Source organism: Saimiri boliviensis, chromosome 1 (assembly GCF_048565385.1).
Source record: "Saimiri boliviensis isolate mSaiBol1 chromosome 1, mSaiBol1.pri, whole genome shotgun sequence".
NCBI lineage: Eukaryota > Metazoa > Chordata > Mammalia > Primates > Cebidae > Saimiri > Saimiri boliviensis.
Genome location: NC_133449.1, coordinates 150802761 through 150827942, shown reverse-complemented (window position 1 = coordinate 150827942; position 25182 = coordinate 150802761). Strand labels below are relative to the sequence as shown.

Sequence of the window (25182 nt, the reverse complement as noted above, 5' to 3'; positions counted from 1 at the left end):
CCTGGACATTCCAGTCACCAACCAAAGCTAATCTGCCCCTACCCTGACACCCCCGCCAAAGCTGACCTCCTCTCCACCCTGATGCGCTCCCAAGGCTGACCTGTCCCCACCCTGATGCCCCCCAAGGCTGACCTGCCCCCACCCTGATGCCCCCCCAAGGCAGACCTGCCCCCCACCCTGATGCCCCCCAAGGCTGACCTGCCCCCACCCTGATGCCCCCCCCAAGGCAGACCTGCCCCCACCCTGATGCCCCCCCCAAGGCTGTCCTGTCCCCACCCTGACGCCCCCCCAAGGCTGTCCTGTCCCCACCCTGATGCTTAGCCCCTCTCAAGGTGAGGCCTATGTGCCCCCTCACCGAGGGTGTCACCCTAACGTGTTGGGGGCTCCTGCCCCCTGGTGTCCAGAGGGGGCACTACAAGAGCTCTTAGAGGAACCCTAAAATGCTCTAGGCTGGGGTGCCTGCCTGACATGTCGGTTAGTTACCAACCCACAAAGTCAGGCATATGCAATCATTATAATAAATATTTTTAATTAAATTTTCAAACGTGAAAGTATAAATGTTAACATTTGATTGTTGGAAAATATACACAGCATTTCCCCCTTGTGTGAACACAATGGCTTACAGTAACAAAACCCACTTGCAGTGAGATCTTTTAGGCACTTGGGTGTAGAATGTGCGAGAGGGAAATACAATTTTCCTTTCTTGCTACCTACAGGGACAACTAAAATTAGATCAAATTAAATACTCTGTTTTCACCGCTGTTAGCATTACTGACCTAAAATACATGGCGACTGGATATATAACCTTTAAAGCTCCAGTATATTTAAAACAGGAGAAATCTAACTGAGAAGTTGTTAAGGTTCCAGTTCTTTTTAGTCTGTTCACCAGTAAATTTCAGGAGACAGAACCCAAAAAGATATTTCATTCATGTCTTCTCATCACTTTGGCTTTTTTCTTTTTTGTTAGATAGGTAAAACCTTTCTTGGTGGGCATCTAAGCAGGATGGAACTGATAATCCATGAACCCAGCGCACACATGAGGCTTAAAAACCAAGACGGTGCTGATTTGGCTGCAGGGGGAGCAGTTGCAACTTACTTATAATTTCAAATGGGCTGTAGACTTTGGGGTGACCTGTTGATGAACTGAACCGAGAACATAAAATGCAGAATCCACTCAGAGGCTGCTATTCTAGGGGAAGAGCGGGCAGTTTTCCTGGGGAGTGTATTCCTGCTGTCACCGTCTCACTGCTGGCACAGAGGTATCTTGTTGATGAGGTTTAAAGGCCACAAACGCCGGCACGGGTGGGGACGCGGGTGTGGTCACTGCGTGGCTGGCACGGCCTGCACATGCTGCAGCAGCTGCTCACAGTAGGTCGCTGAGCGGTGTTTGTGGATGACGGCCTCTGTCTCCCTCACCAGGAGATCTGGGAACAGGGCACTGCCCTCCTTGAGGACCTCTGTAAAATAGCAAAACACCTTGAACATGCCAGAAATAAACATCAACCAATCTTACTTCTCATGCAAATCAGCTTTCTATTAAAGTTCAAGCATCTGTAAAAGCATTTGCAAATGACCTGATGCTGCTGGGTGGGTACACAGTAGTCACAATGTGTTTACGAGTGACCTGAGTCACAATGTGGATACAAATGGTCCGATGCAGGTGGCCAAGTGCACAGTAGTCACAATGTGGATACCAGCGACCTGATGCTGCGGATGGGTGCCTTGCAGTCATAATATGGATTCAAGTGACCTGATGCTGCCGGACGGATGGACAGTGCTCACAATGTGGATACGAGTGACCTGAGTCACAGTGTGGATTCAAGTGACCTGACGCTGCTGGACGGATGGACAGCATGCACAATGTGGATATGAGTGACCTGGGTCACAGTGTGCATTCAAGTGACCTGACGCTGCTGGACAGATGGACAGCACTCACAATGTAGATACGAGTGACCTGAGTCACAGTGTGGATTCAAGTGACCTGACGCTGCTGGACAGATGGACAGCGCTCACAATGTGGATACGAGTGACCTGAGTCACAGTGTGGATTCAAGTGACCCGACGCTGCTGGACAGATGGACAGCACTCACAATGTAGATACGAGTGACCCGAGTCACAGTGTGGATTCAAGTGACCTGACGCTGCTGGACGGATGGACAGCGCTCACAATGTGGATACGAGTGACCCGAGTCACAGTGTGCATTCAAGTGACCTGACGCTGCTGGACGGATGGACAGCACGCACAATGTGGATACGAGTGACCCGAGTCACAGTGTGGATTCAAGTGACCTGACGCTGCTGGACGGATGGTGACCTGACGCTGCTGGACGGATGGACAGCACGCACAATGTGGATACGAAGTGACCTGAGTCACAGTGTGGATTCAAGTGACCTGACGCTGCTGGACGGATGGACAGCGCTCACAATGTGGATACGAGTGACCTGAGTCACAGTGTGGATTCAAGTGACCTGACGCTGCTGGACGGATGGACAGCACTCACAATGTGGATACGAGTGACCTGAGTCACAGTGTGCATTCAAGTGACCCGACGCTGCTGGACAGTTGGACAGCACTCACAATGTGGATACGAGTGACCTGAGTCACAGTGTGGATTCAAGTGACCCGACGCTGCTGGACAGATGGACAGCACTCACAATGTAGATACGAGTGACCTGAGTCACAGTGTGGATTCAAGTGACCTGACGCTGCTGGATGGATGGACAGCGCTCACAATGTGGATATGAGTGACCCGAGTCACAGTGTGGATTCAAGTGACCTGACGCTGCTGGACGGATGGACAGCACGCACAATGTGGATACGAGTGACCCGAGTCACAGTGTGCATTCAGGTTGGATACGAGTGACCCGAGTCACAGTGTGCATTCAAGTGACCTGACGCTGCTGGACGGATGGACAGCACTCACAATGTGGATACGAGTGACCCGAGTCACAGTGTGCATTCAAGTGACCTGACGCTGCTGGACGGATGGACAGCGCTCACAATGTGGATATGAGTGACCCGAGTCACAGTGTGGATTCAAGTGACCTGACGCTGCTGGACGGATGGACAGCGCTCACAATGTGGATACGAGTGACCTGAGTCACAGTGTGGATTCAAGTGACCTGATGCTGCTGGACGGATGGACAGCGCTCACAATGTGGATATGAGTGACCTGAGTCACAGTGTGGATTCAAGTGACCTGACGCTGCTGGACGGATGGACAGCGCTCACAATGTGGATACGAGTGACCTGAGTCACAGTGTGGATTCAAGTGACCTGACGCTGCTGGACGGATGGACAGCGCTCACAATGTGGATACGAGTGACCCGAGTCACAGTGTGCATTCAGGTTGGATACGAGTGACCCGAGTCACAGTGTGCATTCAAGTGACCTGACGCTGCTGGATGGATGGACAGCACGCACAATGTGGATACGAGTGACCCGAGTCACAGTGTACATTCAAGTGACCTGACGCTGCTGGACGGATGGTGACCTGACGCCGCTGGATGGATGGACAGCGCTCACAATGTGGATACGAAGTGACCTGAGTCACAGTGTGGATTCAAGTGATCTGACGCTGCTGGACGGATGGACAGTGCTCACAATGTGGATACGAGTGACCTGAGTCACAGTGTGGATTCAAGGGACCTGACGCTGCATGGCGGTCACTATGTGAATACGAGAAACCTGATGTTGCTGCGTGGATGTACAGCAGTCACAACTGGCCACAAAGAACTTAAAATTGCCTCCTGGCAGTTGTTGGCAGACCATGAAATGATGTCCTTCAGGATCTTCAGGTGGCACTTTTGGCCTCAGAAACAGGTCTTGCAGGAGCAAATAAACACGCTCAGAAAAACAGACGACTTTCTTATCCAATTCGCTGATGCCAATTCACCTGCTGCAGTGACTGCAAACCTCCCACAGGCCAGGCACCACAGACACAGCAGGAAATGAGCCCACGCTCATGGCGGGTTCATCAAGAAGCAGTGGCTGATAATGAAATCAGGAAGGCAAACATATCGGGGACTTGTGGTGATGTGTGTGATGAGGGCAGTGGGAGCAGCAGGGGTGGGGGCCAGGCATGTCTAGTGGAGGCAGGAAGTGGTGGGATGGGGGGTCCTGGAGTGGTTAGGGAGCCTATCAGATTCTGCTGGGTGTCTTAAGAGGGAGCCCAGAAGGACCCCAAGGTCTCTGCCTTCAGTCTCAAGGACAGATGGCCACTAAGCCACTGAGGGTGGGGGGACCCGGCAGGCAGGGTGGGGGTGGGTAGTGGCCCAGGGTTCAACATCAGGCAGCCACACTTGTGTGTGGAGCTGAGGACAGGGTTATGCGAAGGCCAGGACAGATGCTCTGAGGGAGTGGTGGAGACACAGCAGAGGAAAAGCAAGAGGCCCACATGGTTGAAGCAAAGACAAGGAGGCTGAGCCCAGGCGTCCCACAGCTAGAGGAGGACGCCTGGCCGCCAGCTATGCCTGGCACTGCTCGGAGGTGCAAGCACGTGGATGGCAGCTGATGCCTGCCAAGGGCCCAGGACCTACAGGAGGGGTAGGGCGGGCTGCTCCCAGGGGGCCTAGTGCCAGGTGGACATGCGGTGGGGGAAGTAGGGGGCAGTGTCTAGGGAATCTGTTTCGTTTTTTTAAAGATAGGAGAAAGAACAGCCTGGACCGTACATTGGGGTAGGGAGGTGCCCTATGTGGTCCTGGGGAGACAAGAGGGCTGGGGCTTCGGGATGAGCTGGGGCACAGGGTCACTGGGCTCCTTGGCCTAGAGCAAGTTCCTGAGGGTGAATGAGGCTGAGGCTGAGGATGCAGGAGGCTCAGAACTGGGGTTGATAGTGGGTGGTGCAGGGCAGGAGAGCTGGCAGGGCATGGGCAGGGCTGGGAGCTGCCAGGGACTGTGGGGAGCTGGGGGCGCCAGGTGGATCTGGCAGGATGGGCTGTCCCAGCGAGGCCTGAACATCGGCTGCTGTCCTCCTTTTAAACAATTTCCAGTCAGACTCCACTTCCTAGCTTCTTTCTGCAACCCGGAGAGCACTGGCCTCTGGGGCACTCCCTCACTGGCAGACAAGCTGATTCACGACTCAAGGCAGGGGCTCCTGACATGTGCTCCAAGGCCCTCGGGGTCCCCGGGACCCTTCAAGGGGTCTGTGAGTCAAAGTGAGGTTCGTAGTCACACACAGAGACGCCCAGCTGGCTTGTCACTGTGCTCACACCTGCGCAGATGCGGGAACAGCCATCTTAGGCCTGTGCGCCCTGCCACACTCCCCCTCAAGCACATGGCTCGTGCACACATGTGGCGAGTGGGCACCAGGTGTCCTGCTGCGCACTGAGGACCAGGGTTGTACAGCCGAGCTGCTTTTCCTGGGAAGAATGGTGGACGGGGCGAGCAGTGCACAAACTCTGGCTGTGCCGACGCGGGCATCTGGTGGAGCACAGTGGAAGGTGAACGACCTGAGTCCCTCACTCCCAGAACAACGAGCAGGGTTTGTGGCCGAGGATACAAGTCAAGCTTTCACACAAAAAATCAGAATTATCCAAAGCCTGTCTCTGCCACCACAAGCCTGGACTCTTCTAAGACTGGTGCTCACACATGAGAGTTTCTGACATCGCATAACGAGACGTAGCCATGCCAGGAAGATCTGAGTTTGACATCACATAACGAGACGTAGCCACTAAGATCTGAGTTTCTGACATCACATAACGAGACGTAGCCATGCCAGGAAGATCTGAGTCTCTGACATCACATAACAAGACCTGGCCATGCCAGGCAGATCCGAGTTTCTGACATCGCATAACGAGACCTAGCCACATGCCAGGAAGATCCGAGTTTGACATCGCATAACGAGATGTAGCCACTAAGATCTGAGTTTCTGACATCGCATAATGAGACCTAGCCATGCCAGGAAGATCTGAGTTTCTGACATCGCATAACAAGACCTAGCCATGCCAGGAAGATCCGAGTCTCTGACATCGCATAACAAGACCCGGCCATGCCAGGAAGATCTGAGTTTCTGACATCGCATAACAAGACCTAGCCATGCCAGGAAGATCGGAGTCTCTGACATCGCATAACAAGACCTGGCCATGTCAGGAAGATCCAAGTTTCTGACGTGGCATAACAAGACCTGGCCATGCCAGGAAGATGTGAGTCTCTGACATGGCATAATGAGACACAGCCAGGCCAGGAATATCCACATAGTGTTTTCCAAATGACGTCAAAAAGCAAAGTTAGCACATCCAGGTCCAAAGCTTCCACACTGCAAAGGGAACCATCAGCAGAGTGAAGGGACAGCCCACAGGATATGGGTGGGAGAAGGTACCTGCAATCTCCCACCTGATGAGAGATTAATCACCGGAATATACGAGGAGCTGAAGCTCAACAGAAGAAAGTCTCATAATCCAATTAAAAATGGGTAAAAGATCTCAAAAGACATTTCTCAAACATAGAAATGACAAACAGGCATGTGAAAAGGTGCCCAACATCACTGCTCCTCAGAGAAATGCAAATCAAAACTACAGTGAGACATCCTCTCAGTTAACATGGCTTTAATCCAAAAGACAGGCAATAACAAATACTGGTGAGGATGCGGGAGAAAACGGAACCCTCCCGCACTGTTGGTGGGAATGTAAATTAGTGCAACCATTATGGAAAAGAGTTTGGAGGTTCCTCAAAAGACTAAAATCAGAGCCCCATACGGTCCAGCAATCCCACTCCTGGGCATATTCCCAAAAGAAAGGAAATCAGTATATGGAACGGGGATCTGCATGCCCATGTTGACTGCCCCACTGTTCCCAGGAGCCACGATTTGGAAGCAGCCTGAGTGTCCCCTGACAGAGAATGGAGAAAGAAAACGTGGTGCATACCCACAGTGAAATACTATTACGCCATAAAAGAAATGAGACCCAGTCATTTGCAACAACACGGACAGAAGCGGAGATTGCTATGCTAACTGAAGTAAGTCAGGCACAGAAGGGCAAATTCCGCACGTTCGCATTTGTGGGAGCTCAAAATAAAAATAACTGAACTCTTGGAAACAGAGCAGAAGAATAGTTACCACAGGCTGGGAAGGGGAATGGGGCTGTGGGGAGAGGGGATGGTTAATGATTACAAAAAACAGAATGAATAAGATCTAGTATTTGACAGCACAACAAGGTGACGACGGTCAATAATAATTATAACACACTTAAAAATAACTAAACATAATTGAATTATTCATAGCACAGAGAAAGGGTAAGTGTTTGAGGTGATGGGGACCCCATTTCCCCAATGAGATCACACACACCGCATAACTCTATCACAGTATCTCAAGTACCTTATATATACACCTACTGTGTGTACTCATGAAAATCAAAAATACGAATTTTATTTTATTTTTTTATTTTATTATTATTTTTTTGAGACGGAGTTTCGCTCTTGTTACCCAGGCTGGAGTGCAATGGCGCAATCTCAGCTCACCGCAACCTCTGCCTCCCGGGTTCAGGCAATTCTCCTGCCTCAGCCTCCTGAGCAGCTGGGATTACAGGTACGCGCCACCATGCCCAGCTAATTTTTCGTATTTTTAGTAGAGACGAGTTTCACCATGTTGACCAGGATGGTCTCGATCTCTTGACCTTGTGATCTCTTGACCTTGTGAAACCCTGTCTCTACTAAAAACACAAAAAATTAGCTGGGCATGGTGGCGCGTGCCTGTAGTCCCAGCTACTCAGGAGGCTGAGGCAGAAGAATTGCTTGAACCCGGGAGGAGGAGGTTGCGGTGAGCCGAGATCGCGCCATTGCACTCCAGCCTGGGTAACAAGAGTGAAACTCCATCTCAGTAAAAAAAAAAGAAAAAAAAAAAAAAGCAATTCACAAATGTTCTAAAATGCTTTCAATTTTGATTTCTGTTATAGGAAATGTCAGCGGCCATCACCACAAAGACAAGGGTTCGAGGGTGTGCCAGGCTGGAGCTGAGGGCCCCTCCTGTACCCCAGGGCCCTGTGGCTGGTCACGTGGTCCAGCTACAGAGACCCGTGGCAGGCACTGAAAGCAGGCATCAGAACACAGCCTGAGCCATCCGAGTCTCACCTAAAACGGCGTCCTGGACGGCGCTCTCTGGATCATCGAGGTGAACGAGCAGCTCTCTGTACAGGTACTGGACGCTGCTCTGATAGTAGGCCTTTCCGTCGGCATGCTTCACACACTGCAGCCAGGTCACCAGGGTGGAGGCCGCTGCCATCCTCACATCGTTGGAAACGTCATCTAGACGCTTTAAGAGTTCTGGAAGGATGGGGCGAGACAGGTGTGTGAGTCTAGAGCAGACATTTCACCTCTAAACGTCCACAAAGGTGTTTAGTTCTGTCTTGTGGGGCACCTGTGCTGGGTCTTAGGAAACCCACAGCTCATGGGAGGTTCCATGCATCCTGAGCCACATGGGAGGTGCTCCTGCGCCTTGGACCCCTTGGACCCCAGCTAATAGTGTGGAGGCATCTCAGGTCCTGCTGCGGCTCCTGTAATAATTTGTCCTGCAGGCGCAGCAGACCTGAGCCTCCCTGCTGGCCCTCCACCTCTGGCTCCCAGATGCTCAGATCCCCGAGTGGGCCGTCCCGTCCAGCTCCGACCCTGCCCTTCCACTCACCATGGGTTCTGGGGCAGAGTAGAGGACCCAGTGACAGACAACCCCTTACTGTGTTCAGTTTTCTGCTGCTGAGAACAGAAGAATCCCTCCTGATGAGTAGAAACTTATGGGGTTAATGGATACAATTTTTATCAAATTTATGCTTTTTTCACATTGTCTTAAAAAGATATTTAGCACCCCCTCTGTGTAGCATCTGGAGATTTGCAGACGACTGAGTTGCAAAACCACCTGGAGGTGGACGACGCTGGGAGGGGAGGCCCATCTTCCCGCCACAGATGCGAAGGCGGGCTGGGTCTCTGCTGCTTTCATACACGGAGGGCATGATCTACCCTCAGCAAGCCATTCCTGCCTAACAAAAGGCATGAAAAACATCCAAAGTTCAGGACACCCCACCAAGCCAGGCTTTGAGACAAGTGGGACCCGCTGGGTTAACTTCAGGTACCACCCTTAGGGTGCTGAGCCTTCCGGCCACCAAAGGCGGGACGGAGGAGGAAGTCGAGGAGCGTGTCCAGGCATTACCCGTGCCAGACCTGGAGCCGCCCTGCACGGCGGATGCACTCACTGCACGAGTCTCAGGGAGAAAGGATGGAGTCAGAGACTCAACGCACCTGAGGCTGGCCCACCAGCAAACGTCTATGGGCATGATGGGATTCTCCAAGGCTTCCCGCTGGCTTGGCCGACTGTGGAATTGCAGAGTAGTGCTGGCTATTGCGTGCTTATGAGGGTCACTCCCTGGATTGCCTGCAAGTCCACTTTTCTAACAGTTCGGAGTTCCCTTCATGCACGGCCAAGCGTGGTGCAATCAGCTCACACTGGCCTGTCTGCCCTTCGCGTTTGTGTCTGTCTCGGGAGGCCCGGGTGCCTGACCTCCCATCTCAGGATGTCCTTCCCTTCCTGGCCAAGGAGGCCATGATTCATCCAGCAGTTCACCCTGGGAAGCCCAGAGCTGGCACCAGCTGGCCAGGAGCCTCTCAAGGAGCCTTCTGTAGTGAAAATCACCACGCAGGAGGCTGCAGCCCAGAAGTCCAAACGTGCAGTCTTTCTGCTGCCTCCTGTTTTAAAGAGTGAGTGAACGCCCAACAAATTGCACTGATCAAACGCATTCAAACGAGCCCGTGGGAACAAGATGGTTGTTACTACAAGAGTGAAAATAGAATAGCAACTTGAAAGAACGCGTGAGAAAGGCATCCGGACTTCAGAGTCCAGCAGGCGGCGCTTTTCCTGCCCAGTACTGTGTGTACTTTGAACCTGAAAATTCATGTCTGTCTCCAGTTCTGGAAAATTCTGAGGCACCATCTCTCCTCCATTCTCGTCTCCTGGGATTCAGAAAAGCCCAAGAGCCTCTCAGCCCATGCGGCGGCCTCCTCCAGCTCCAGGCCTCGAGCCCCTCTCTGTCCTGTGTCCTCGGGGAATTCCACATTCCTGGCTTTCAACTCGCTAACTCTGTTTTCAGCCATGTTCAGTGTAGAGTTGACCCAATGAAGAGAGTGTGAAGTTCCATTGACTATGGTTCATTTCCAGGAATTAGTAAGAACCATCTTTTAAAAACTGCTAAACACTTCTGGCATAAACACAAAGTTTAGGTAATCAGCAAACCCGAGTGGCCGCTTCCCATCCGCCCCATCCTTCCTCCCTGGCTGGGTAACTCCTTTCCTGAAAGTAGTGCGAGCATGCCATTCCATGTTATTCTGGAATTTCCAGCAGATCCTTTCCATATCCATCTGTTCTTCATTCCTGCTTGCCTTCTTCTTTCTCAACTTGTTTTTTAGAGGATGTTATTCTTTTAGCTTTTTGAGGATCTTAAACATGCTTCTAAAAAGGTAACTTTGAGGTGGTTCTATTATCTGCACCTCCCTCCCGCGCTGGGTGCCAGGCTGCCCTTGGCGCCGGGTTTCCTGTGTTGTGAGGCAGCGGCCCGCAACCTTTTCGGCACCAGGAACTGGTTTTGGGGAAGACAATTTTTCCATGCACCGGGGGTGAGGAATGGTTTCATGATGATTCAAGTGCATTCCATTTCTTGTGCACTTTCTGTGATTGCTATATTGTAATAGAGAATGAGATGATTCTCCAACTCACCATCATGGAGAATCAGTGGCAGCCCTGAGCTTGTTTTCCTGCAACTAGATGGTCCTAACTGCAGGCGATGGGAGACAGTGACAGATCCTCAGGCATTAGATTCTCATAAGGAGCACCCAACCTAGATCCCTCATGTGTGCAGTTCACAGCAGGGTTCGTGCTCCTGTGAGAATCTAATGGCGCCGCTGATCTGGCAGGCGGCACAGCTCGGCTGGTAACGTGAGCAATGGGGAGCAGCCGTAAACACAGATGAGCTTTGCTTGCTCACCCGCCTCTCACCTTGTGCAGCCCGGTTCCTAACAGGACCCGGAGAGGTACTGGTCCATGGCCTGGGTGGTGGGGGACCCCTGTCCTGAGGGGTTTGTGTGCTGGCTCCCCTGAGTGAGGGACGCTGCCCTCTCTGAATTTACGACTCTGCTCAGTGTTCTTTTCCAGGGCTTTACGCTGACCACTGCTTTCCCCTCCCCAGGGGTTGGTATGGGGTTTGAGGTCCAGAAGGCGGCAATACTGAGGCTGTGCCCTGGTCCTGCTGCAGGTGGCCTGGCCCTGTCTGCCCCACAGGCAGCTCCAGCCGCCCCACACTGCAGGCACTGCTCTAGCGGGACCCTGCAATCCTTAAAGGCTCCCACTCCCAGCCACGTGAAAGCTGAGCCTTGCTGCCCCCACCCAGTGCTGGTTCGGAGACATCTGCCTTGCTTCTTGCTGTGTTACTTAATTTGTGGTGTTTCATCTGTCACTGCTATTTGTTCTCATAGTAGCAACTTCAACAGAAGTCAAAGAGTAGCATTTTCTATTTTTTTCTATAAAACAAACCACTGTCAAACTTAAATACAGCCATCCCTCAGTATCTGTGGGGTTTGGTTCCAGGAACCCACCCCCTCCAGGATACCAAAATCGTCAAATGCTCAGGTCTCTGATGAAAAAAAAGGCATAATATTTACACACAACCCATACACATCTTCCTGCACACCTTAAATCGCCTTGAGATTACTTTCAATGCCTAATAAAATGTCCACGCAACACTTCCTTCACATGGGTTAATGCTGTACTCAGTGCTCAACAAATTCAAGCTTTGCTTTTTGGAACTATGGAACTCTGCCTCCCAATACATACATATTTATATATACAAATGTACACGTAGGTCTGTATTGTATATGTTTGTATTATATGTATAAACATATAAATGCACCAACATATACATATGTAGCTACATACATATATACATATTATACATTAATCTACTTTTAAAGGCAGGGTCTTGCTCTGTTGTCCAGGCTGGGCTCAAGTGATCCTCCTGCCTCAGCTACTTGAGTAGCTGGGACTATAGGTATGTGCCACCAACCCTGGCTAATTTTTAAATTTTTTGTTGAGATGGGGTCCCACTATGTTGCTCAGGCTGATCTCAAATTCCTGGGCTCAAGCAATGCCCCTGCCTAAAGCACTGGGATTACAGGTGTGAGCTACCATGCCCAGCCCCAGATGTTTTTGATCCGAGGCTGGCTGACTCCACGGAGGCAGACGGAACCCAGGGATATGGAGGGCCAACTGTATACCATACACTGTGAACAGCAGAAATGTCCTACCAGGATAAATCTTGATGAGTTTATCAGGATCAATCATGCCGCCCAAGGTTTTTAAGAACGTGTTGATGATACGGCACGAGATCAGCCGCGTCATCTGCGAATCTTCCTCCAGTGTGGTCAGGACTTGAGGCATCAGTGTTTCCTGCACATCCCGGATCTGCAATCAGCAAACACATGCGATGTGATTCACATCTGTCCTGGCGGGCTCACCATCCGTGCACTCCTGCCTGGAAGGACTTATGGGGCTTGAAAGCTTTACCTAAGTAGGCTTGAATCTTGATTGCAAAATTTAGATTCTGAACAATTTTTGTTTAACTTGCTTACTTGATTAAAAAAAATATACACACGGTTTACAACTCCTGGGTGAGGCACTAACCCTACACTGTGGTAATGGCTGGCTCGCGCCCCACTGCTGTGGGGTTTTCAGCTTGAGCACTACCTTGCAAGCACCAGGAGGTGGCGCTCACGCCGCGCAGGCACCTGGGGCAGTGCCTTCCCACCAGGTGGCGACCAGGAAGCGGCACAGGCATCAGTGTCTGTTTTCTGATGCCTGGGACCGGCTGGAGGTGTTCATAGAAATGATGTGGAAAGCCCAGGCCTTGAGCTTGGATCCTGGGATTCAACTCCCGGTCTTGTAGCCAGCATCTGGCCACAAAACCGAGAAACCCCCCACTCATCAGAGGCAGCAAAACCCGCAGCACGATGAGGCTGTCCAGGCCCACGGCCTGGCTCCCGCTCTCCCACCCGCTGTCTCAATTGCAGCCCTGCTGCCAGCTCCTGGCCTTCTGCTGCCAGAGCTGCTGCCTCCCTAAGTTCCTGCTGTGGGAGTTCTGCTGAGTGCCAGGAAGCCTGTGCAGCCCCAGTCAGCATCCACTGAGGATGCAGGGAGCCCCGGGTACCAGGAAGCCTGTGCAGCCCCGGTCAGTGTCCACCGAGGACGCAGGGAGCCCCGGGTACCAGGAAGCCTGTGCAGCCCCGGTCAGTATCCACCGAGGACGCAGGGAGCCCCGGGGACCAGGAAGCCTGTGCAGCCCCGGTCAGTGTCCACCGAGGATGCAGGGAGCCCCGGGCACCAGGAAGCCTGTGCAGCCCCGGTCAGTATCCACTGAGGATGCAGGGAGCCCCGGGCACCACGAAGCCTGTGCAACCCCGGTTGGTGTCCGTCGAGGACACAAGGATCGCCATACCTGCTTGGCCGACAGGACCTCGCTGCTGGTGAGCGCCCAGAGGCAGGACACGGCAGCCGTGCGGATGGCCGCGGCTGTCCTCCCTGCATGCCACTGCAGATTGGGGGCCAGGATGTCCTTTGTCACCATCTCAAGGTAGCTGGGTAACTGTCTGGAAATGGAGCAGAGAGGGCAGATGAGGACAGTGGCCAGGTGCTCGGAGGGAACTGTTCAGTCTGGGGGTGAATGGGGCTGAGGGGAAGCCAAATAGGAAGACTGGACTCCTCCCAGGTGCTGCTTCTCAGTGCAAAGCAGGAGGTTCCTGAAGGCCCAACCCCCCCAGGAGACAGTGTGCTCACGACACCGGCCTCTCCTGCAGCCTGCACAGGTCCTGTTTTCCAGAGAGCCAAGAGGCCCGGGCCAAGAGTGTACTTTCAGCCTCTCGCTGTTCCTAGCTCCAAAAGAAGGCTTGAGTGATGCCTGAGGGAGGGCGGCCGTGGTGGCGTCGGCAGCACCCGGAGAGCCTCCTCCCACCTGTGTCCCTCCCCCACAAAAAGCCCGAGTCCCTCCGTCCAGCAAGGACAGTCGCCGTGGTTTCAGAGAGGCGGGACGAGAGGGCCACAGCTGTGGTCTCAGGGACCTGAGGGCCACAGCTCAGAGATGGGCAGTTCCCACTCTCTCTGTGACTTTGTTCCGATAGTGACCAGCCAGGTCAACATGCCACCAAGACAAAAATCAAAGCAAAATGACACACTCCCTACTTTCCATCCCGACACCACCCCAAGGTATGTTTCGAAGGTGGGTCTGGTCTCCAAGACCGGAGCCCGCAGCACTGGAAGGTCCATGAAGCCTGCACAGTGTCCCTCCCTTTCCTGAAGCTGCCAGCTGCTTGCTCCCAGCAGGGGCCATGTCAGAACCAGCCTGGTGGATGAGCAGACACAAAAAGTGAGGTTGGTGTAAGATGAATTACATGCACTCAGTGAGGGTTCGAGCGTGTTTTCGTTTTTAAGCAGAGTTGCCATTTTTGGCACCAGGACTTACAAGAGGACTCTCTGGAATGAATTAACCTGGTGCCGGCCTCCAGGGTGACCACATGAAATAACCTAGAAGTTCTACCCTTGAGGGTGTGAAGGTCTGAGTGTGGGCTGGGTGCGCCACATGGGCATTCATCAGAACCAACATCAAACCACTGAATGAGGCATATTCCTTCCAAACTACGAATCCCATTGTGTGCAGGAAGACTACCTGCGCCAGGACCAGTGGCCGCTAAAACAAGGCAACGCCGGGACACTTGCCCATGAGGGTCCTTAAACCATGAGCACCAGTTGCAGGGCCTTGCTCCATCGAGTGACCGTATTAGGTGGGCAAAACGCTTCCTTAAATTGTGCACGTCGCCTTCTCCAGCAAGTGCTTCTACTCTGAGGTTGTCAAATGTTCCCAGCTGTCAGTTGTGAGGCATGGAGCTGGTGGCCACAGCCTCACGGTCTCCACCCTGAAACTTCTGGGTGTCCTGGCCAGCCTAACCCCAAGGGAAAAGAACAAACACAGAGACAGAAGTGCCCTCAGCACAGTGTCCGTGCAGGACCCCAGGATGCTACGGAGCCAGGAGGCCAGCAGGGGACCCAGTGGCAGGTGCTCTGGGCTCCCTGCCTGAGTGCACCCTATTCATAGAGGCAGTACGGGGCTTGGCTCCCGGAAACAGCACATCCTCAAAGCAAGGGGCCTTGGCCCTGAACTCCTAGACACTTCCCTGGACCTTCTGTCAGATACAGGCTGAGCATCCTTCACCCTAAAATCCAAAGTGCCCCTGGCTCTGACCATTTCTGAGCACTGAGATGATGCTCAAATGAGATATTCACTGGAGCATTTTGGATTTCTGAAGTTTGGATTAGGGATGTTCTACAATGCAATTACTTCAGAATTGTAAAAACCTCAACACTGCTAGTCCCAAGTGTCTCAGATAAGACACAGCAAGCCTGCAGGCGGAGGCTCTGAGAACCTCTCATGATTCATGATGTCCAAGGTGGAGCCACCACGGGAGATGCGGCCCTCAGCCGTCTCAGGCGCCTGCATACAGCCGGTGCTCACAGCATCTGGCAGCGGGAAAGGGCTCCACGCTGGTGGCGACCAGCACCGACTCCCCAGCCATCCTTTCTATTCAGGCACAGCCGACTTGCTATTTTATGATTCTAAAAATAAAACCCAAATCGATTAAAAAATCTTCCCTATTAAAATAGCTAATACGTTCACTAAAATCACTATAATTTGAACGGTTTACTTCTCCTGGTACCAACTTCTCTCCACAAGAAGTAGTTAGGTGAACTTTCTTTTCAGAACTCCGCAGTTAACTGTTCCTGGGCAGAACTCGCCCCACGGTTCCTCCCAAAATACAGCTGGGCGTGCGTGCCAGAGGGAAGCGCCTGGGCCCTGCGGTGTTATCTGCATGAATATTGGCCTGCAGGCTGGACGGCTGCCACAGCTCTCGGTTCATATCTCTTCATGGTTCCTCCTAAGCCCTGAGGTTTCTGAAGACAAGCAGGAGAACAAAATTTCCTGCAGTACGACGGGCAAGCTGAGGCCCGAGAGCAGACACCAGGGTCACAAAGAAAAGTCTGAATGGCCGGATTCTTTCCAGATGAAGCTCTGGTGTGTGAACTGCTTTTCACTGACGGATGTGCTCCCACGGGCGGGGGTGTGGGGTGGGTTCCAGTGCTGATGCAGTCCAGATCCAGCAGCACAGGCTGGGGTGGGATTCGGGCAACTGCACATTTTGCTCATGTAACGAAGTACACAGGAGGGCCCTAAGAGCAGCCTCGGCAGCAACGCCCAGGTGAGTGAGGCCCCTTCCTCCACCGCCCTCCCAGTGTGTCCAGGGGGTACCCGTGCTGCTCTTTCTCACTTCAACGCTGTACAACTGGAGGCCTTTGATGTCTTAACGTCACCTAAAAGTTCTTTTAGGTAACAGAGAGGTACTTCTACCGCCCTGACCATCAGTGGTAGTTCAGTCAATTCTTTGTTAGGTTTGAAAGATACCAAAAGGCTTTTAAAACAGAGAACAGCTAATACATAAGCCATTAATAGTTAATGTTCCCTAACTTTTTCATTCGATGGAATTTTAATGACCACATGGAGACAACTTGGACTTCGTGTTTCTCTGTGCGTTCTCTGCTGAGAGCTTGTGTTTACTCAGTGAGGATGGATAGGCTGTTCCTGGGCCAGAGAAGCTCAGGGCTCACTGCACACGCCCACCTCAGACTCGGTGTGGGGCAGGGAGGTGGGGACTCCTGGCCCACCTCAGACTCGGTGTGGGGCAGGGAGGTGGGGACTCCTGGCCCACCTCGGACTCAGTGTGGGGCAGTGAGGTGGGGACTCCTGGCCCACCTCAGACTTGGTGTGGGGCAGGGAGGTGGGGACTCCTGGCCCACCTTAGACTCAATGTTGGGGAGAGATGTGGGGACCCTCTTGCCCAGTGTGGTATGGGTGAGGGAGGTGGGAAACCCCTTGCCCAGTATGGTGTTGGGGAGGGAGGTGGGGACCCCCAGCCACCTTAGACTTCGTGTGGGGGGAAGGAGGTGGGGACCCCTTTGCTCAGCGAGCTGTGTGGGAGGGAGGTGGGGACCCCTGGCCCAAGCCCCAGCTGGGGGCCGTGCAGAGGCAGATCCTGGACCTACCCCTGGGAGTTGATGGTGTCCGAGGCTCTGAGCAGCACAGTGGACAGGATGGAGAACAGCTTCAGGCGCATCTGCGGGTCTCGGGAGGGCTGCAGACAGGCCCTGAGTGTGGGCATGACGTGCGGCAGGGCTTCTCCTAGGGCAGGGCCTGCAAGAAACAGCTCAGGCTCCTGTGCACGGCCCTCGGGAGACGGGAGGCGGCCCCGTCCAGCACAGGCCCAGGCACAGGTGCTCCCATATGGGAGAGGGCTCTATCGGCCACCACTTCCCTCCTTCCTCTTTCTGAATCAGTAAGGTGATTATCACAGAAAAACAGTAGAAAATTGTAACCCCCTTAAATCACACTTCCATATGAAAACCTTCATTTTTCTTACATTTTTCTAAATTGTTTTGAAAAATCAAAGTCAAGCAATAGGTGAAACAACCCACATCAAATGTTCCAATGAAGAAGCTGTTTAACATCTGCCCTTAGCATTACGGCGTCACCCCATCCAGTCAGGGCTGCTCTCCAGTGGGCGCGAGGCGCACGGGCGCCTACAATCTGCATCCTATGCCCCGAGTGGCCCCTGCTGCAGCAGGGCCGCCCCATCTTCCTGTAAGTCTCCACGAACCACAGGGCATGGACAGCCCCGAGGGTTCCCGCAGCGTTTCCTACTAGGCTCAGCCTGCAGGCCCAGGAGCTGAAGGCTCAGGGTGGGGACCGGGTGGGGCCACAGAGAGAGGTGCTCTGACCCTGGGCCAGTGTGGAGGGAGCATCCGCTGGCTTATCTGAGCATCTGTGCATGACCCTGGGCTGTTGCTAGGTGCCGGGTGATTCAAGCCTTCTCTGGCACCGCCGATCAGGGCAGGCTGTTCAGTTGTGGACTCGGAGACCCCCAGCTGCCCTTGCCACACGGGAGACGCAACGCGCCTGCTGCTCCGGCTCGAGGTCAGGCCCAGCTCAGGCCCCACAGTGGGATCAGCTGGTGTCTTGGAGCCTCCCCACGAGGCCAGGCAGGAGGGGTAGCATCAAAGCCGCTGCAACGCCTGACCTGAGCCCCGCCAGGGCAGGAGTCTTGGGTCAAGTGCTCCCCTGCCTCAAGAACCATGCTGTTTCTGACCCAGTTTCTGACTGTTTCACCTTCTCTACATTTTAAACTAGAAACAAGGCAGAGTTTCTGGCTTAAATACAGAAAACAGCCAAATGTCCGCGGGTCAGGTCTAACTGCTAGGATGGAAGGGAAGAGGCGTGCTGACAGGGGGGCCCCTTGGTGTCAAGAATGTTGAAAACCCAAACCTGAAGCCTGGGCCACGTGTCTGCCTTCCCAGCACAAACGCTTCCGCTGTCTTCATCTTCCCTTCATTTCACGCCACGCTTGTCTTCCCATTTTGTTATAAAGACTTAGGATAATTGTTTCTAATGGCTGCCAGGGCAAGTCTTCTGTGGAAATGTCATTATGTATTTAACTTCCTCTGAGGTATTTGGGTCACTTCCAATTTCTGCTGTTAAATGGAGCCTTGATTCATGTTTTTGGGTACATCACTTTTTCCGCAAGTAGAATTATTTCCTTAGGAAGGACAGATTCTCACGAACGTGATTGCTGGATGAAAGGAGTGAAGACATTGGCAATTCCAGAAGCACAATGTCCGAGGGTTTTCCAAAACTGGCAATTCCAGATGCCCACCGTCCGACCACTTTCCAAAAGCACCAAGGCACTCCCAGCACTGCCAGGCTCCCAGCTGGGCCACCCTGGGCAGAAGCTGTTTATTTTTGCCTAATTGGATAAATGAAAAAATGGCAGGCTACAGCCTTTAATTCATATTTCCTTATAACTAGAAGGGCTGGATAGTTCCCACTCTATTTGCTTGTTAGTTGTGTTAACGCTGTTTAATAAAATCTGGGTATTTTGCCTGTTTGTTTGGGAGTTCATGCTTTTTGTTTTCTGGAGTCGTGGTCTGTCATCCAGGCTGGAGTAGTGTGATACAATCACAGCGCCCTGAAGCCTCAATTCCTGGCCTCATGCAATCCTCCTGCCTCAGCCTCCCCAAGTGCTGAGATGACAGGCCTGAGCCACCATGCCCAACTCTGAATGCTTATATTCTCACTTTGTGCCAGCTTTATACACCAAAGATCTCACACTGTCATCCTTACTAGAAATGTTTTCCTAAGTGTAAGTCCCTTTTCTTTTGGCTCAAATGTATACAGTCAAATAGACGCCTTTGCAGTTCCCTCATCCTCTCAAAGTTTAGAAAGTTACCCCTTTCTGTATGTTTAAAAAATTACAATTTAAAAGGTATCTTCCCACAGAACTTCTGTGAGAAATTTAAAAATGTCTCCTATTAAAAAAATTGAATCATTTTGTTTTGTTTATTATAGTAGTTCATGCTTACTAGAGAAAACTTAGAAAAAGAAAAAAGAAAACCAAAATCATCAGCACTCCCAAGGACACTGTGTTGGAAACAGCGTATTCTATGTGAGGTTTGCCCCGGATCCCTGAGCGCACCTCATGTTTATATGTGAGCTCAGACGGGGCTCAGAGAAAATACCCACTGGGATGAAATAACTACAGCTTTAAGCTAGGCGTGCTAGTTCATGCCTGTAATTCCAGCACTCTGGGAGGCTCAGGTGGGTAGACTGTTTGAGCCTAGGAGTTTGAAACCAGCCCAGGCAACATAAAGAGACCCCGTCTCTACAAAAAATACAATAATTAGCCAGTCATGGTGGTGGGTGCCTGTGGTTTCAGCTACTCAGGAGGCTGAGGTGGGAGGATGGCTTGAATCCAGGAGTTTAAGACTAGCCTGGGGAGCATACGTGATCCCATCTCTACAAAAAATACAAAGTAAATGCAAAATTAGTCAGGCGGTAGGCACCTACAGTCCCATCTACTCAGGAGGCTAGGGCAGAAAAATCCTTTGAGCCCAGGAGTTCAAGGCTACGGTGAGCTGTGATTGTACCACTGGACTCTAGCCTGATCCTGTCTCAAAAAAAAAAAAAAAAAAAAAAAAAAAAATTGCAGTTTTATACCCAGCTCTTGACATTGAACAGCACAGCACAGTCTTCTTGCCTTTCAGCGGATGACAGGAGATGTGGGCTCACATAAATGCATTTTCCATGCTGCCAGATGGTTCCGCCAACACCGTAAGAAATGCTTTAAAAGCTGCAAAGAGGAAGAGCAGGTGGTGGAGAAGCCACCAGAGCTGCAGCACATGCGAGTCCTGGCTTCACTGTAAGCTGAGTCTCTTGGGGTTTGGGTGCCCAATTTTCTGGACTGTGAGGTGAAGGCTGCAGTAATTTGGTGCAAGAGTTGTTATGAGCAACATTCAGTAAAAGTGTGAAATGGAATACCCTGGGCCCCCTCCCCAAGAGGCCTGTGGGAGAGGGGCTGAGGGAAGGCCCTGGGGTCACTGCCTTGGGAGTTCTCCGTGCCGTCTCCTCGTCTGTGAATCAGTCAGTTCCTACCACACAAGCCAGCTGTGAGGGGAGACGAGCTGACGGCCAGCAGGCTCACAGAGCAGCGTTTGGCACAAAGTGTTTAACGCCGAGTGCACGCCAGCAATCCTCAGCTTTGTTTTTGGTTTTAGAGACAGGGTCTTGCTCTGTTGCCCAGCCTAGAGTGCAGTCACAGCTCACTGCAGCCTCTAACTCCTGGGCTCAAGGGATCCTCCCACTTCAGTTTCCTGAGTAGCTGGGACCACAGGTATGTACCACCACGCCTGGCTAACTGTATTTTATTGATTTTTAAATTTTAGATTCTGAGGTGCATGTGGAGTTTTTTTCTTCATCTTTTTGTAGATGTAGAGGTCTTGCCATGTTGGCTAGGCTGGTTTTGAACTCCCGAGCTCGTGGCCCTCCCACCTTGTCTCTCAAGGTGCTGGGATGACAGGCGTGAGCCGCTGCGCCAGACAGCATTTGCTTTTCTGATTTGCAAAGTCTTGAATGCAGCTGATGAAGAACAATTCTGGGTATTTTTCCAGGTCTCAGAAAAAATGGTGAGTCCCTACCAGGCACAGAGATGGCATAAGAACAATCTTAGTGTCCTCAGACACAGACCACGACCGCCCTGGTGCACGCATCCAACAGGAGGCAGGGGCACTCGGGAGCTGTGCACGGGAGCGGGAGAGCCAAGGAAGGAAACGAGGAAAAGCTACCGAGGCGTGTTCACGGCCACAGGGAGCAGCATGAGCTGCGTGTCCCAAGGCACTACGGCCGCTGAATGGACACCTCTGCCTCCTTAGAGTTCTGCAGCGGATCCTGCCCAGCTCTGAAGCCCCATCGAGCCACAGTGTCCATCCCAGGAGAGTGGCCGATCCGCAGGCTCAGGGAGAACCACAGAAATGCTGGTCTCAGAGGGGTGGGGGCTGAGGCCCCCACGTCACACACACACAGCACTCAAATAGCTGGACATCTGCATTCTGCAACAAAATCCAGATGTATTTAAGAAGCCAGGCCACCAAACAGGCCAGGAAAAAGCATACTTTGAAGGCTTCACATGAACACGGGTGCCCAGGCCAACTGCAAGAGCTGCATCCCAGTCTTCAATGTGATGTTCCTGGAGCTTTTAAAAGGTTTTGTTCCTGAAAATGCTCATTCTCCACAGTCAAGAGTGACTACTGGGTACTTTTAAAAACATGCCTCAGTGAACCACAGCTCAGCTGGTCGATGCCGGTATCTGCTGAACCCCCGGGGGAGCAGGTGTGTGGCCTGAGTGGGGCCAGGCACGGCTCGTCGGCTGCCGGGAGGGCTCACCTGACTGCGCAATGATGACACAGAACTGCAGGAGCTCCGGCGAGTGCGAGGTCCAGTCGAGGTGCGACGCGGTGGCCCGCTCCAGGAGAGGGCCCACGTACTTGCGGTAGAGGTCCTGACAGCTGACACCCTCCGCAGCGGCCAGCGAGTCCATCGTCTCCTGCGCCTGGAAGTTACAAGTCAGGGGCTGGGATGATTCCAACGCTCAGGGCTCAAGCCTCCTTGCTGGGACTGACCATCCCCCTCACGTAAGAACCACGCAGGCTGGGCCTGCTGGGATGATCGGGAGGGAGGCTGCCACATGGAGCCCTTCCCAGGGTGCAGGAGAGTGAGGGCTGTGGGCGTGGGGCGAGCCACTGATCCCGTTTGCGCTAACGCCATCTCTGCAGTGAATCATGAAGCCGGCATTGTGCGTGCCTAGGACGCACAGAGCACAAGGGGTCCCTGGGCATCTGCCTGGGCAGGCAGAGCTACTCTGAGGCAGTGAGAGACAGAGAGGCATGGGCAAGTGGCTTAGAGAGTTAAGCCCAGCAGGGCAGACCTCCAGGTGAACGAAACTTGGTGGACAGGGATGACAACCTCAGCTACCTTTTAGCTGTGCTGTTCTCTTTGGGGGCTTAGAAACAGAGGAAGGGCTGAGGCTCCCCGGAGGTCACTGCCCGAAGCCTGGAGTCTGAATCTGGGCCTTCCTGGCTTCTTCCCCAATGGACGGCAGGCAAAGACTTTACTTTTGCCGGTACCTAAGGCCCCATCAGTGACAGAGTCTGCTGAGACACATGCCCTTGGAAAGTTTGTTTTTGAAGAGACCCCAAGAAGGGAAGGGGGAGCAGCAGCCTCCTCCACGTTCTCCATGGTGCATGAAGGCCGTGAATCTCCCAAGAGAGACCTGCCGAGAGGGACCGTCCACAGAGACTGAATGGGGGGAAGAACTCAGTCTCAGCTTCTGGAGAGGCAGATACCAGGGCCTCCAGGGGCCCCAAGAGCCCATGGAGAGGTTGGGGTTAGAAGATTTTTGGGCGTAATGGTCAGGTGCAGTGACTCATGACTGGGATTCCAGTACTATGGGAGGCCGAGGCGGGTAGATCACCTGTGGTCAGTTCAAGACCAACCTGGCCACCATGGCAAATCTTCTCTCTACTAAAAATACAAAAATTAGCTGGGCATGGTGACACGTGCCTGTAGTCCCGGCTGTACAGGAGGCTGAGGGAGGAGAATCACTTGAACCCAGGAGGTGGAAGTTGCAGTGAGCCAAGATTGCACCACTGCATTCCAGCCTGGGCGACAGAGCGAGACTCCACTGAAAAAAAAAAAGATGATTTTGGGGCATAAACAGGGAGCTGATGGGCAGCAAATACTTTTGAAAGCTGTGCTGCAATCAGAGCGGGAAATCATGGCATCTTCCCAGACTCAGTCACTTGTGGATGATTAAATCCCAAACGCACAGGTTCAAAGGTTATCAGGTCTTACTTCGTTTGCTTCTTTGCTGTAGACCCTAAAATTAAATAGCTGTCTTCACTCCCTGATGGCAGAATACACTGGGAGGTGGAGGGCTGCCCTGAAGGCCATCGCCCAGGGAGTCATCCACAAGGTTCTCAACCCCTAGTCTTTGCTGGTCAGACATGCTTGAGGCCCGAGGCTCAAGCGCAGAGGGGATGCGTGGGAGACGGTTCGTCTCACTTAGAGAGAGACGCCTTCCAGCTGTGAGCTCCACTAGGCCAAGCAGCCGCTACCACCGTCAGCCTTACCTTGTCCGTGAGGCTGGCGGAACCTGTGAGGGCCATTATGGTCAGCAGCACGTCCATGAGCTGCAAGCTGGCTGTGCTGCAGTCCTTGCAACACACGGATACCAGGGCCTGCACGCAGAGCAGCAGACGCTCCAGGTAGAGGTCCTGGAAGAGATCAGCAGCACTGTCAGGGCTTGGTACATTTTGGTCATGCCCCCACCCAAGTCCCATCTTGACCATAGCTCCCATAATCCCCATGTGTCCTGGGAGGTAACTGAATCATGGGGTGGGTTTTTCCCATGCTGTTCTCATGATAGTAAGTCTCATGAGATGTGATGGCTTTATACAGGGCAGTTCCCCTGCACATGCTCTCTTGCCTGCCACCATGTAAGACGTGACTTTGCTCCTCCACCATGATTGTGAGGCCTCCCCAGCCATGTGGAACTGTGAGTCCATTAAACCTCTTTTTCTTTTAAATTACGCAGTTTCTGGTATGCTTTTATTAGTGGCGTGAGAATGGACTAATGACAGGGCTCCAGCCCCTGGCCCTAGCACCAGGGCTGACAGAGTCTCCTGGGGCTCCTAGTCTACCGCTCATGAGGAACAGCGGGTATGGGAGAGCACCCATGGGGACAGCCCCAGGCACCGGATGGGGGGCTCATGAGAAGCAGCAGGTATGGGAAAAACCCCCACAGGGACAGCCCCAAGAGCCGGATGGGGGGCTCTGGCATATCAGCCATAAGAAGGGCGTGCTTGACAATGGGAAATGGAACATGGACTGGGAGCTAAGGACTTTGTACTTATTTTATGAAAGGTGTACAGGCACTTTAGCTGTGTGGTTAAGATGCTGTGTTAGTGATGCACACAGTGGTATCTGTAAGTGAAATGCTGGTGCATCACATTATCTGCTTTATAACACGCCCAAGTTCTCCCCACCCCACAAAGTTAAAAAGAAAAGTGGCCCCAGGTAGGCAGAACACCAATGCAAAGAGCTGGTCAGCGCTGAAGCCAGCGGACCTTCCTTCTGTTGCTCGTCACTCCTCGGTGCACTTCCGGATATTTCTATAACACTAAATTTTAAGAAAGACAAAATTCTGTGGTTTAAAAATGTGTCCTAGTTGGGAACGGTGGCTCACGCCTGTAATCCCAGCACTTTGGGAGGCTGAGGCAGGTGGATCACGAGGTCAGGAGTTTGAGACTAGCCTGGTCAAGATGGTGAAACCCCATCTCTACTAAAAATACAAAAAATTGGCCAGGCGGGGTGGCGGGTGCCTGTAATCCCAGCTACTCAGGAGGCTGAGGCAGGAGAATCGCTTGAACCTGGGAGGCAGAGGTTGCAGTGGGTTGAGATCATGCCATTGCACTCTAGCCTAGGTGACAAAGCAAGACTTCATCTCAAAAACAACAACAACAAAAACAAACAAACAAAAGTTTCCTGATTGATGGGGAGGTAGAGTCTTGGCTCTGCATCTGAGGCTGTGCTGGTCGGACGGCTTCCCCTCCCGGCTCCAGCCTCATCTACTGAGAGTCAGCCACGATCTGAAGCCTGCAACGCAGCAGGGGTGTGCTGGAGGGGACCCAAGAATCCCTAAGACTTTGCATATATGTTTAATTCTTTTAT

At 52.6% G+C, this 25182-nt stretch overlaps 1 protein-coding gene across 2 annotated transcripts in view; it reads right to left on the bottom strand.

Annotated features, from left to right (window-relative positions):
• Positions 1 to 512: 512 nt before the first annotated feature.
• The window catches only part of DNAAF5 (dynein axonemal assembly factor 5), a 58982-nt gene continuing 34312 nt past the window's right edge, over positions 513 to 25182 (bottom strand). The window contains exons 7-13 of one of the 2 annotated variants that reach the window (XM_039471485.2): positions 23583 to 23726; positions 21838 to 22003; positions 17112 to 17259; positions 13462 to 13612; positions 12275 to 12431; positions 8066 to 8257; positions 513 to 1457 (exon numbers count right to left, since the gene is read on the bottom strand). In XM_039471485.2, the coding sequence (XP_039327419.1) occupies positions 1321 to 1457; positions 8066 to 8257; positions 12275 to 12431; positions 13462 to 13612; positions 17112 to 17259; positions 21838 to 22003; positions 23583 to 23726 (1095 nt within the window). In that variant the 3' untranslated portion in view covers positions 513 to 1320. Of the gene's footprint in view, positions 1458 to 8065; positions 8258 to 12274; positions 12432 to 13461; positions 14362 to 17111; positions 17260 to 21837; positions 22004 to 23582; positions 23727 to 25182 lie in introns of those variants that run through there. The other variant, XM_039471519.2, reaches the window with a different exon arrangement.